This window comes from Atractosteus spatula, chromosome 2 (assembly GCF_055471065.1).
Source record: "Atractosteus spatula isolate fAtrSpa1 chromosome 2, fAtrSpa1.hap1, whole genome shotgun sequence".
NCBI lineage: Eukaryota > Metazoa > Chordata > Actinopteri > Semionotiformes > Lepisosteidae > Atractosteus > Atractosteus spatula.
Genome location: NC_142707.1, coordinates 29,965,505 through 29,977,711, shown reverse-complemented (window position 1 = coordinate 29,977,711; position 12,207 = coordinate 29,965,505). Strand labels below are relative to the sequence as shown.

General features: G+C 35.7%; 1 protein-coding gene across 1 annotated transcript in view; it reads right to left on the bottom strand.

Annotated features, from left to right (window-relative positions):
- The window catches only part of fndc1 (fibronectin type III domain containing 1), a 75,502-nt gene that overhangs the window by 48,835 nt on the left and 14,460 nt on the right, over positions 1-12,207 (bottom strand). Inside the window, exons 2-3 of the mRNA XM_088933749.1 lie at positions 8,208-8,402; positions 4,937-5,023 (exon numbers count right to left, since the gene is read on the bottom strand). Coding sequence (XP_088789875.1) covers positions 4,937-5,023; positions 8,208-8,402 — 282 coding nt within the window. The remainder of the gene's footprint in view (positions 1-4,936; positions 5,024-8,207; positions 8,403-12,207) is intronic.

Here is a 12,207-nt window from a genome sequence, read left to right as displayed (position 1 = left end):
GTTATTTTATGATGTCGATTTGAATCAGCACATCCCCATCACATTTTGGCAATGGATAATAAATAGATAAATATGAATTACAAATCATAAATGATATCCTCAAAAAAAACAGAAAAAAAATTAGGTATGTTTTTGTTTGTTTGTTTTATACTGTGTTGTTTTATAGCAATTTCATCAAAACATCACAATGCATTATAATTATGTAATTAAGCCCATCTCTATATCTTTAAGAATACATGTTCATGTACTGTACATTCTCAGATTTTCCTATATAAATACCATTTAATGTAAAAAAATGGTTGCAATGAGTAATGGTAAGTTGTGGCAGTTTGTAAAATACCTTTGTTTAAAAAGTCTTTCACTGCATTCACTTTATCTTGAAAATACTAATACTACTTGTTTTTCTTGGAGCATTTACTTTTAATCTCATGATTCAGAATTGGATACTTAAATGACATCTGTAACAGAATAAGAATATAAAATCGCCTTACAACTTATTCATTAAGTCAACAAAGTATACTGTCAACCTTGTTATTACATTGTAATATGAATTTACAAAACCCAGGGTAATAACTTCAAAAAGAAGCAAGCTTTCTGGAACAAAATTATTACATATAGAGGATAATTAAATAGTGATTGTACCTGTAATAGATCCATTGAAAGCTACAGGACTCATGAGAGCAAAACCATCTACTTTTACCCATTCTCCACCTGTTGTTGAAAAAAGGTGGTCACAGAGGTGTTTCTGATGTTTTAAATGAAGGATATATGTTTTATGGTTGGGATGGATTGATTACGGATGATGGTAAAGTGAATGTAAATGAAATGTCCTGCAAAATGATGCTGAAATATCCAGAAGATTTACAAAAAATACTTCATATTATTTATACTGAACACTGGAACCCAAACTTCTCTGTAAGTCTTTCAAAGTCTACTAAGTATACTCAACAGAAGAAAGAAGAAATAGAATTTTCCAAAGACTGGAAACAGCAAATGTAACTTTGGCAATGTCTGATATTCCAAATATATCCTTGCATAACTATATCAAAGATTTTTTAATAAAAACATTAAACATGGCATTCAGGAATACCTTGTAAATGTATACATTCTTATTCAATAAGAACTGTAATCAATGTTTGAAAAATTATTAAAAGAAAAATATGTCCCATTCTGAGTCTGCAATGTAAGTTGGCAGAGGTAGAATTAAGCTATGAAATATATTGGCCTGAGCTTTAAACTGTTGGAGGTTTGGGTCCAGAAAACACATTTTAAGCCTTCCTTTTGACAAGGTGTATGGCATAATGAAAGTTTTTTTTTCCTCTTTTTCTTTTCAAATGTTCAACAGTGCTATTGCATTTTAACAGTGGACTTTATTTTTAGTTGAATTTCATTTTTTAGAAAGTGCACTCTAAGGTACTGGCAGATACAAAATATTTTTAGTGAGAATCAGCTATTAATTATTTTACAATGTTAAAGAAAAACAAAACTGTGCCAAATGATGCTATGCTTTAGACATTAAATATTTGAAAAAAGGTTGCCAAAGAAACTTGGAAAGGAGTATTGTGCTATTTAAAATTACATTAGGTCTATTTTGTTTATTACTATTATAGATCTGTTACTGTGAGGTACAGAACTTATCTTAGTTTAAACAAAGTGTGTTTATCTCAGTCATTTTACTAATAGAAAATCTTCTGCAGAATGTTATGTCTTTATCACATAATTAAATCTCTTGGCTTCCTTCTCAAAACTGTCTTTATAGCACAGACCACAAGGAAGAATAAATACTTTTAGTGACAAATTACTGGCTGCTAAAAAATTACATCAAGCTTAAAATGTCTGAAGTCCATATCAACCAATCAGAAGTGTCTACTGTCACAACATAAGAAAGTGTACTTTCTTAAAATTGTGTGAATGCTCAACATCTAATGAAGTAATAGCCACCTTTGTCCTTCTGACCTAAAACAATGAAAATGAAATGAGGGATTGTCCTGGATGATAGAAGCTACCTCCTAGATGTGGATAGAACCACAGAAATAGGAAGCCAGCAGATATGAAGTCTAGGAATAAAAATACTGTATATGTGGAAAATGCATATTTTATACTCTGTTTGTTTAGTTGTTTTTGTGGATAAAAAAGAGATTTCAGAAATAAATTGAATTCTACTTTAAATAAGCCATGTAAGCAAATCAATGTGTCTTTTGATATAGCATATTTTAATTCTTTTAATGAGAAAAAAATTAAAACAGCTAGAAAATGCAATATTATATGCCAGCAAATGACACAGAATTGCCACCACAATATTAATTTAATTTTGCTGTATGCCTCTGGAAATGATTTGTGTTATACAGTCATTTATATAGGCAAAGATCTGGATGTTGCAGAGAGTGAGATTCACATTTTAATCTCTAAAAATGACTGAAGGTTTGAAGATAAGACAATCATAGAAAATAACCAACAGCATAAATGTCTCCAAAATTCCTTGGCATTGACAAAGTCAATTGTTGAAGCCAATGCCTTCCTTCAAGAAATGGCTGCATGAGACCCTTGGTTCAAATAAGTATAAACTACCAAACAGGCAAGCCAAACGAATGATCTCCTCTCATTAGTAACAGCTCTTATTATGAATTCCATAATAAAATTATAAATTTTGATTGAAATAGAATAAGAATTCATAGTTATTACTGATTCAATAAAAATAATTCAACACATCTACAGTATACAGTATTTGCCAGTGACATAGGAAGAGACAGAACAAAGCATCAGCATCTTTGGCCATATTTGCACAGCCACCTCCTGAAAGAGCACTCAAAGCTTCTCTCAAAACAGTCAAGAGCCTAAATAGCCCCAGACAGGACAGAAAGGGGACCTTTGGAAAAGGGAAGTTTGTAGGACAGATCATGGCATTGAACCCAGGAGAGGACCCTGATGCTGGGGACTCCAGAGGAAGACCCCAGCATCCTCTTTCTCCCCCTCTACCTAAAACTGGACTAGGAGAGAAACAAGGTGGAGGGGGGAATCAGAGACACATTCGTTCAGGACGCCGGGACAGAGGAGGATGCCTAGAAGTTCACTGTCTCTTCACTGTTGGCATAAGTTGGCACACCAGGTCATTGACCAGAGCTGGGTTCAGAGACTAATACTGGTGAACTTTTCTTTTGGGACATGTCTTTTCTGTTAACTGGTGTTTTGGGTTACTCTATCCGTAAGCTGTGCCATGTGATTGTGCTCGTGGTCATAGGAAGCCTGCGTTACAGGGAAGGCTTTTATGTGAAGGGAAGACTGTTTGCTGTACAGTAAATCAATGGGGTGTAAAATATGATAGTTGTCTTGTCTCGTCTGTGAATGCACTGGTGAATCTGGGCGATAAAAAAAACATGTGGCATGAAACATGAGTCACCTACAGTATCTGTGACACTAATAACTGCTATTAGCTAACTATGCTAGCAATTAAGTTAAGTGTTTTCATTTGCAGTGATCACTTTTACTGCAGTGCCTATGAAAATTATACAATAGCTGAAGGCAGCCAATAAATACTACTTATATACAACTTCAGTTGTTGAGAGGGGAGGTGACCTGAAAACAGCAGTATAGAATGAATTATTATTACAGTACTTTATTCACAATCAGTGGGTTGCTCTGATTACATTAAAGAGAGGAATTCAGTCAGAAGGAAAAGATCTATGATAATTTGCCTTTCTATACAGCCTTTCTTGATTTACAGTTGTCTGCAACCCAGTAAGTACTTTCATCTCTTTTAATGAGGTTCTAAAACAAGTTTGGGAGGGATGAGGGCAGCCAGACTAATTAAGCTCAGCTGCCGCAACCCACCACTAATCCTGACATAATCCTCCTCTTCCTTGTTCATTTTGCATCCCTCCTCCACTCCATCTACACCTTTGCAACTAGCCCTTGATCATGTTTTCACCAGGCATGGGGGTCCTAGCCTCCCTGCTCCCTCTCCTAGGACCAGAGGGTTGACCCTCAGCCAAGTGGGTTAATTTCCACAAACTCAATAAATGATTCTACTTTCATACAATGTTCTGCTGCCCTCATTCCTCATGAATTTATATCAGCAAATTAATACTCTTCATACTTTCTTCATGAACCTCTATCACAACGACACTAAGATGTTGAAAATATCTGGGTTACAAACTTAAGACTTGTCCATTACCAAATTACTCCAGATGAAACGTGGACAAGATTCGGACTGAGTGAATAATGGCAGTGAAATGGATGAGCGAATGAATAAATGGAGTTCAAACAAAAGTTCCCAAGGGGGTAAAACTCTAATCTGCCTACCTAAGTATAAATATCACCCTTATTGCTTTTTACTTGCTTTAGGGTTTCCCTTCCTCTGTGCATTGGTCTTCAGCCAGGATCCCTGGTTCATCCCTAATCAAAGGTGTGTGTGTGAGGAGGATGGGTTTCTGAAAGCCCATTATTATTCTCATCAGCTGGGTGAGTTACCTCAATCAAGCTCATTATTGTGAATCGTGCCTCTTAAGTACAGACCTAATTAAAGTTTGACCAATAGCAGTGGAATGTGTGTTAGAATGAGTGAATGAATATGTGGCAAGAGCAATAAAGCAAAAAATAAAATGTGGTGAATCCAGATAAATATTTCCAGTAAGTAGGTTAAGCTGTTTGACAGACAAAGTGTCTGTCAAGCTCCAGCCCGCTGACCTTGGTCACTAGTTATGTCTGAGTCTTTCATTTTTGAAGCTTGATCTTAATAATTAAAAAGTTTGAAAATATTGATCATTTAAAAACAAAATATGATTAATCGTATTATTATTGGGTATAGTATTATTGGTTGTTTTTAAACAAAGAATAACTTTAATTTTAATTGTACAGTATGTGGTTACTTTGACAAAAAGTCTGTGCCAAAATTGTTCCTTCATTATTCCATCCATATTTTTCTTGCTTAGGTTCCTACCTGGAGGTGTTTCTGCTTTGTACACTGGCTGGCTCACTCCATCACTGTTCTCAGCAGTCATCTTCAAAAAGTGCAAAACACCAGGCTCTGAAACACACTCCTTATTTCAGAACATGATCACACATTCACAGCAGCAGAGCACCTAAACATGTTTCAGACAGTTTACTGGGAGTTTAGTTCCTTGTTATATACAGATGCATAATCGAAAATGTGTTTTTCAATTGATAGTCCTCAATAAATATCTGAATATTAATTAATTTATATGAACAAATGGTAAAAGCAGACAAAAGAATTGTAAAACAAAATCAGGAGCCAGCAGACGTTAATTCAACACTGAAAAGTGAAAGAAACAATATTTCTACTTGGAGCCTTTTTGCAGGTGAATTTCTGGGCCGTGGAGTTCCAGCATCTGGGTGGAGTACCTATTTTACACACGAGGGAGCTATTTGTACCCAGGCAACCTCCTTCTCCATACTCCTGAGAAGCAGGGCCCAGAGTACTCCTGCTGGTATTTATCATTCTCTCTCAAGAGACTCTCAGGATAGCGCCAACTTCCTTTCCTGCACTGCCTCGGGAATTTGTTCCTCCCGGCTCCTGTACTCTGAAGTGAACTCTAGCTACTGCCTCTCTTTTGTAGATATATGTCTCTCAGCAGATATATGCATCTCTGGTGCATTTTCCTTTCCTTTTGCTTTGGCAGACAGGAGCTCACACCTGCTATTGGGATTGTCTTTCCAGCTTCTGTGTCTCTTCGTTCTGACTTTTTCCTCTCTTCTCTTGCCTGTCACTTGGTGGGATTTCACTAGCATATTCTTTTCTTCCCATTCTGTCATTTTTAAAGCCCTGACGTGAGCAGCTCCACCTGGGGATGGGGAATAGTTTCATCCCCTTTTCCCTTAATCTATGTGAGAGTCAGAGGGAGGTAAGACAAGCCAACTGTGCTTTTTCAGATGTCTACTCTCTCTGTCCGCTCCTGGGACTGCCAGAATAAAAACACCTGAAAAAGGCTCCACAGCCAAAACATTGTGTTTTCTTGTATCTTTGACATGGTATTGTAACTGACATGGTTTTGCAAATTCCATTCATCATGATTTTAGAAATGGATCTATTCTCCGACCAAATACTGTTTTTGATTTAACTCTAGTCAGTTTAACTCTGGTGTGCCCTACAAAGCGCAAGAAACTCGACCACACAGTCACACAGGCCATGAAACCATGTGTGGTCAGGGTCAGACATCTGGTGGAGGCAATAGTAGCAGAACTAGAACAGTGATGAATTAAATGTGAAAACTTGATTTGATACAGAAGCATGAGACATTGGCATGAACAGAGCGACATGCACACCGCTTGTGCAAAAATGTTCAGAAAATTAATGTAAAATTTAATATACGAAAGTGGTGAAATGTAAAATATTTATTGGTGAAATAATATGCACTTTGCATATTATTAGCCTATCATTTGACTAATTTTCTCCTACAGCTCACATACCCACACATCTTTAATATTAATTTAACATTATCATTATTTATTATGTCTGTAAATGACTTTCAAGTTTGGTACAAAATTGCAAAATTCCAAAGCATTTACCAAAATTTAATCATAATAAAGCAATTAAATGGTGACAGTTTTGAGATGGGACTGGAATACATCCCTATGTTTACATTATTAGTATAGGAAATTAATGTCTTACTAACATAATGTAAACTTAAACATGATTCTTTTAGAACACATCTCTTTTATTAATTAGGGGATACCTGTACACAAGTGAGAAGATTACACAAAATCTCATCTGTCTGCTCTTTTCCACCCAACCTGTGTTTAATATGTGACAAATGGGAGGAAAACAATGACTACTCTCTTGGGTCAAATAAATGGATGGAACCTCTTCATTTGAAGAAAAAAAAGTATTGGGAGAGTTGGCTGACAGGTGTCTCTTGTTAGTTAGGTGTTTGTTTTGGGGTAATTTAATAATAGAATTGTGAACATCTGTAATTAACATTAAATGTTTTGCTGACATCTGACTTCAGTGTTCGAATTTCATTGCTGAAAGACAAAATTAAAGTCAAAGACTTTTATGCTCATGTATAGCAGGCAATTCTGAAGCTAAAAGAAAAGAAAAATTCCATCAGAACCATATATTTTAAATAGAGCATACCAAAATCAACAATTTGTAATAAAGTGAAGAAGATAGAAACCACAGGTATAATTATCAATCAGCCAAGATTGGGTCGGCCAAGAATAACATCTGTAGTTGATGACAGAAACATTATCAGAGCTGTCAAGGAAAATCTCTTAAACAACTGCCAGTGAAGTTGCCAAGAACCTCCAGAATGCCAAAATGAAGGTATTAAAATTCAGTGTGCAGAAGACTGCGATAGCAGAATCACAAAGACTACATGAAACATATAAACTTTTCAACACCAAGAATAGAAAAGCCAGTGTAGCTTTTGTCAGAAGTACAAAGATGAGCCAGGAGAGTTTTGGAACAAAGTTTTATGGACAGAAGAAAGCAAGATACCTATAGCATGGTGAAGGTAATATCATTGCTTGCAAGCATGCATGGTTGCCTGTGGAAATGGATTTCTCATTTTACTGATGCAGCAGCAGAATGATCTATGACATTTACAGGAACATTTTGTCTGCTGATGTAGAAGAAAATACTTCCAAACTTCCAGACTGGGCAGTGCTTCACCACGCAGCATGACAATAACCCAAAACAACAAATGCAACCAAGGAGTTCAACAGGAGAAAGAAATGGAAAATCGTAGACTGGGCAAGTCAATCTCCAGATTTAAATCTAACTGAATGTGCAGTGTACATGCAGAAAGAAAATTGAAGTCAGAACACCCAACAGAATAGGCAAGAACCCAGAGTGGCCATAGCAATTGACAAAGTATCAAATGTTTAGTGAGCTAAGTGGGGTCACAGATTTCCTGCAAACTGAAATTTAGTTTAAGCAAATGTGTCCCAATACTTTTAGATGGTGTGGTACGTACTGAAGAACAATCCATCCTCAGTACTGTGGGCGGTTTTCACTCCTGTTGACAAATTCTCCTTATATACTAGCAAGAATTAAAAATCCAACATTTATGTGTTCCCCGCTAACCAGTTGCAATGCACTGCTCATGCAACTTTCCTATTATCTACTGTATATAGATATTTTGAGGACAACTTCTTAACTTGAATTATTTGGTTTTCTCATACGCAAGTTTCTCGTCTTCAAGATATTAATAAGTCTTGATTGTGTCAGTAAATAACATTATCTTTCTTACCTACATCCTCAAGTACTTGGGACTGAGTGTTTTTACCCACTTTAATATAGCGCAGAGTCTTCATAGATTTCCCATAACCAATATTGTAGTGTTCCACAGGCCTTGACTGAGAATCTCTTGGAAGCTCCCATGTGACCCTTAGACCTTTTTCATCAGGCACCAGCTTCACATTTTTCGGCCTCAGCGGACGTTCAGCTACAAAACATAAGAACATAACAGCATAAGAAACGTTACTAATGAAAGGAGGCCATTTGGACAGTCTGGCCTATTTAGTAGCAATAAATAATTTAATTATGCAAAATATCTTGCGTCTGCTCATTTTCTCTTGTGTGAAAACTGCAGGAGATAGGTAATGAACCATTTTATCAAAAGAGACTTATCCCATGTTTTTTTCTCCACAGGGAACTTTAGCTGTCTTTGCAGTTTAAGATACTTATTGAATCGCATACTGGCCTTTTTTCATTTCTCAATCATGCCCCTAGCACAACAGCAAGTATACATGTGAGCTTCAAATGATTAATTATTAAATACCACCAGCATTTTACTTTATCCTGTTTGGTAGAAAATGTGCAGTGTATTCCTTAAGAGGAAAGGAAGAAGGATGAATGTCAAAGTGTACAGTACCAACACTAGGTACCCGGAGGTTTCAAAGCTGAACAATGAAGAAATCCCAGTATACCACTACCAGGAAAATTGAAAAGTCTACAAGGACAAATCCAGTTGTTTGCTTTCCCAAAGTGTTAAATTCTGCATGATGATTTTCAGTTGTTACATGTCATGCCCTGAACACAGCTGACATGACATGAACTTCCTGGTCCAGACGCTTACTCAATAAAATTAAAGACTGTATTATCCAAACCCACCCACCACGATTGAGCAGAGACCAATGAAGCATTCCCTTCCTTTTCAAGGAAGTTCACATTCCCTTACAATAATAAGGTGTGAGTGACCATTATTTGCATTTCCTGTGGTAATATTAGCAGTATTTACAGGTATACTAAATGTCCAACAAAGTGGCACAAAGACATGATTGAAAATCTTGATTAAGGTCCCCTGTTTAGTATAATATAGCAATATAGCAAATTGTATGATGGTATTTAATACCTTTAGGTTTTTAGACCAAATGAATTGGAAAGTTAAATGCATGAAACATTGAGAACTTTTAAAGCTTGATTTAAAAGGCATTTCAGAATATGTATTATTATAAAGTATGAGAAAAGAGAAAAGAGACGGGTACTTTATTATGTGCAGTACACTATGTACTCAGTGTATACTACACTGTACTCAGTACACTACTGAGTTCTATTTATCAGACTTTGATTATGAATTAAAACTTTAAAATGAATGCAAAATATTTTTAAGATATAGGGACCTGACCATAAAACATAATACAATGTCACAATGTGTTTTTTTTCTATAAGATTTAGTGTCTATCAAAAATATGAATCATATTTAAAATCTGTAATCTTTTAACACTTGAAGTCTACAAATAAAAAGAAATAACAACCTCAATAAAACAGCAGTCACCGTATTCTCTAGAGCTGCAGGATAGCACAGTGGTTATCATTGCTGCCTTGCTGTGCTGGAGCCCTAGCTTTAATTCTGGACCTGGGGTGCTGTCTGTGTGGAGTTTGTGTGTTCTCCCTGTGTTGGTGTGGGTTTCATTCAGGTGATCTGGTTTCCTCCCACAATCCAAGCACATACTGGCCCTGGTGTGAGGGTGTGTGTGTCTGCCCTGCGATGGACTGGGTTCCTGTCCAGTGTGTTTCCCGCCTCCAGCTCCCCTGCTACCCTGAATTTTAAGAAGTGGTTAGAAAATGGATGGACCAGATGCACATCCAATAATTAGATATGTAAGAATAATTAAAAACAGTTGCACTATTGAGCTTGGTGATACTGTATTGAAGAAAAATCAAAATTGTACTAGAATACAATCAAAGCTCAAGGTTCAAGAAAATGTGTTGTCCTCCCATTCCTCCTGATCTCAACCCAACTGAAATGTTGTTGGATGACTCTGACACAAAAGACAGAAAGAACCAACATATGCTTTCTATAATGTTTGCTCTAAGAGATGATTAAGACTGCATTAACAAAAAACAGTGACATACTTCAATCCTTGTTCAACAGAATGCCCGTAGCACATGCAACTCTGCTGTGATTGCTAAGAAGTGAAGAACCTTTAATACGAAAGGTTTACAATAGTATAACACCCATAAGAGCGTTCATTTTGGGTATTTGTTTTTTTATTTAAAATATTTGCTTGAAATATTCACCTTAGAAAATGTGTACACATCATTTGTAATTCACAATATTGGCACTTCATTGCAAAGGGTATTGAATACTTTTGCAAGGTGCATTGCATTATACCCTGTTTTTTTGATGATAATACATTTTCCATAAATAATACTTCAAATCAGATTATTCTTTGTTAAGCTGTATTTGAAGAGGTTGTACATGTTTAACCATTAGTAATCGCTAATGTGAGCATTTGTGTTCTGTACCACTTATACGGGTAATAGAGCTGTGTTGTACATTGCTTAGAATTGGTAGCTAAATTGGCAAAAGAAATTAAATTCTTTTCTAGTTCTAGTTTTCTAGTTCTGTAGAACGTATGCATAATCAAGGGAATTGTGGCAGAATTTTGAACAATGCTGCTGCCTCGAAAGTTCAGAGTTTTGGGTTTGATTTTGGCCTTGGAGTAGTTTGTAAGCATTCCTAGTGTTTGTACTGTATATATATATCAGCGTAATCCTATTCCATGTCCCAGACACGCGTAGAATAGTTTTCATCAGATATTTTAAGTTGTCCCTGTTGGAGTCACTGTATATTATGTCTGCTCCCCATCAGGAAGGGAGCTGGCTACTTCAAATCACTCTGCTCTGTGGCCCTGATGCAACCCGAAAATGAGGCTGTATATATATATTAGATTTCAGTTTCCTTGTATTACTAAGAACTAGTATCATCAACATTGCTGTGTTCTTATTCATCTTTCAGCCTAGTATCCAGAAGACACCTTGGGGAAACAATAGCTGCACATGTAATCAGTGGCACTGAGCCTATTACACATACAAAAACAATTAAAACATACCCATCAGTCAAGAAATGTAACAATTTTACATCCAGAATAATCATACACAGCTACAAAATTCAAAACACGATGTCGTTTTAGTGGGGTAAATGTACCATGACTAAATTGACTAAATTGATAGGATAAAGCTTCTTTTATTTGCTTGAATACAAAGCATTCCCAGAGGGAAAACATACGGTACAGTATGTACAGTAGCAGCCAACATGAAAGTGTTGCAGAACTGTTCTAAAGAATAAAAGATCACATAAAGAGTTCTTCAGATGGAAGCATTGTTCTTTTCTTTAACTGGATCCTGTTGCCTTTAATTATTTTGTAAAATACTTTCTTTTCCCATTTATTTGTCATAAATTTGCTTGAATTTGTTGAATCATTTGGGATACTGTGTTTTGCCTTTGGTTTGACCACTTTTGAGATAAATGTTTTCTGTGCTTAAAGCAGAAACTGGTTAAACTGTTGCTATGTGCCAATTACCTGCTAGTAAATTACCCTTGATTAATTACATGGTTGTAAGCTGAAATTATATTTGTCATTTATAACTAAATTATTAATGAATATGTCTGTGCCAACAACTGTGTTCATGATCTATAAAGTATGATTCCTCCCTTTTTAAAAGAAAACAGCTATAGCTAATTAAAATTTACTTATTCTTAAATACTTATTTAAGGTCAGTCAAAACCTTTTTTTATTTTCTAGACAAAAAGTTTAGGAAAAAATTGGAAACTTCAGTAATTCTTTAAAACGGAATTTTAAGTATTGTCACATATTAAACTTTAATATGTGATTTAACAAATCACACAGGACTTTGAAGCACTATGCATATCTGCCTTAAAGACTGTAAGCACCAAGTTTTATTTTCAAGTTTTACAGTAAGTATTTTTATGATAGGCCTTCTCACTACTGCTGGCCTCTTAC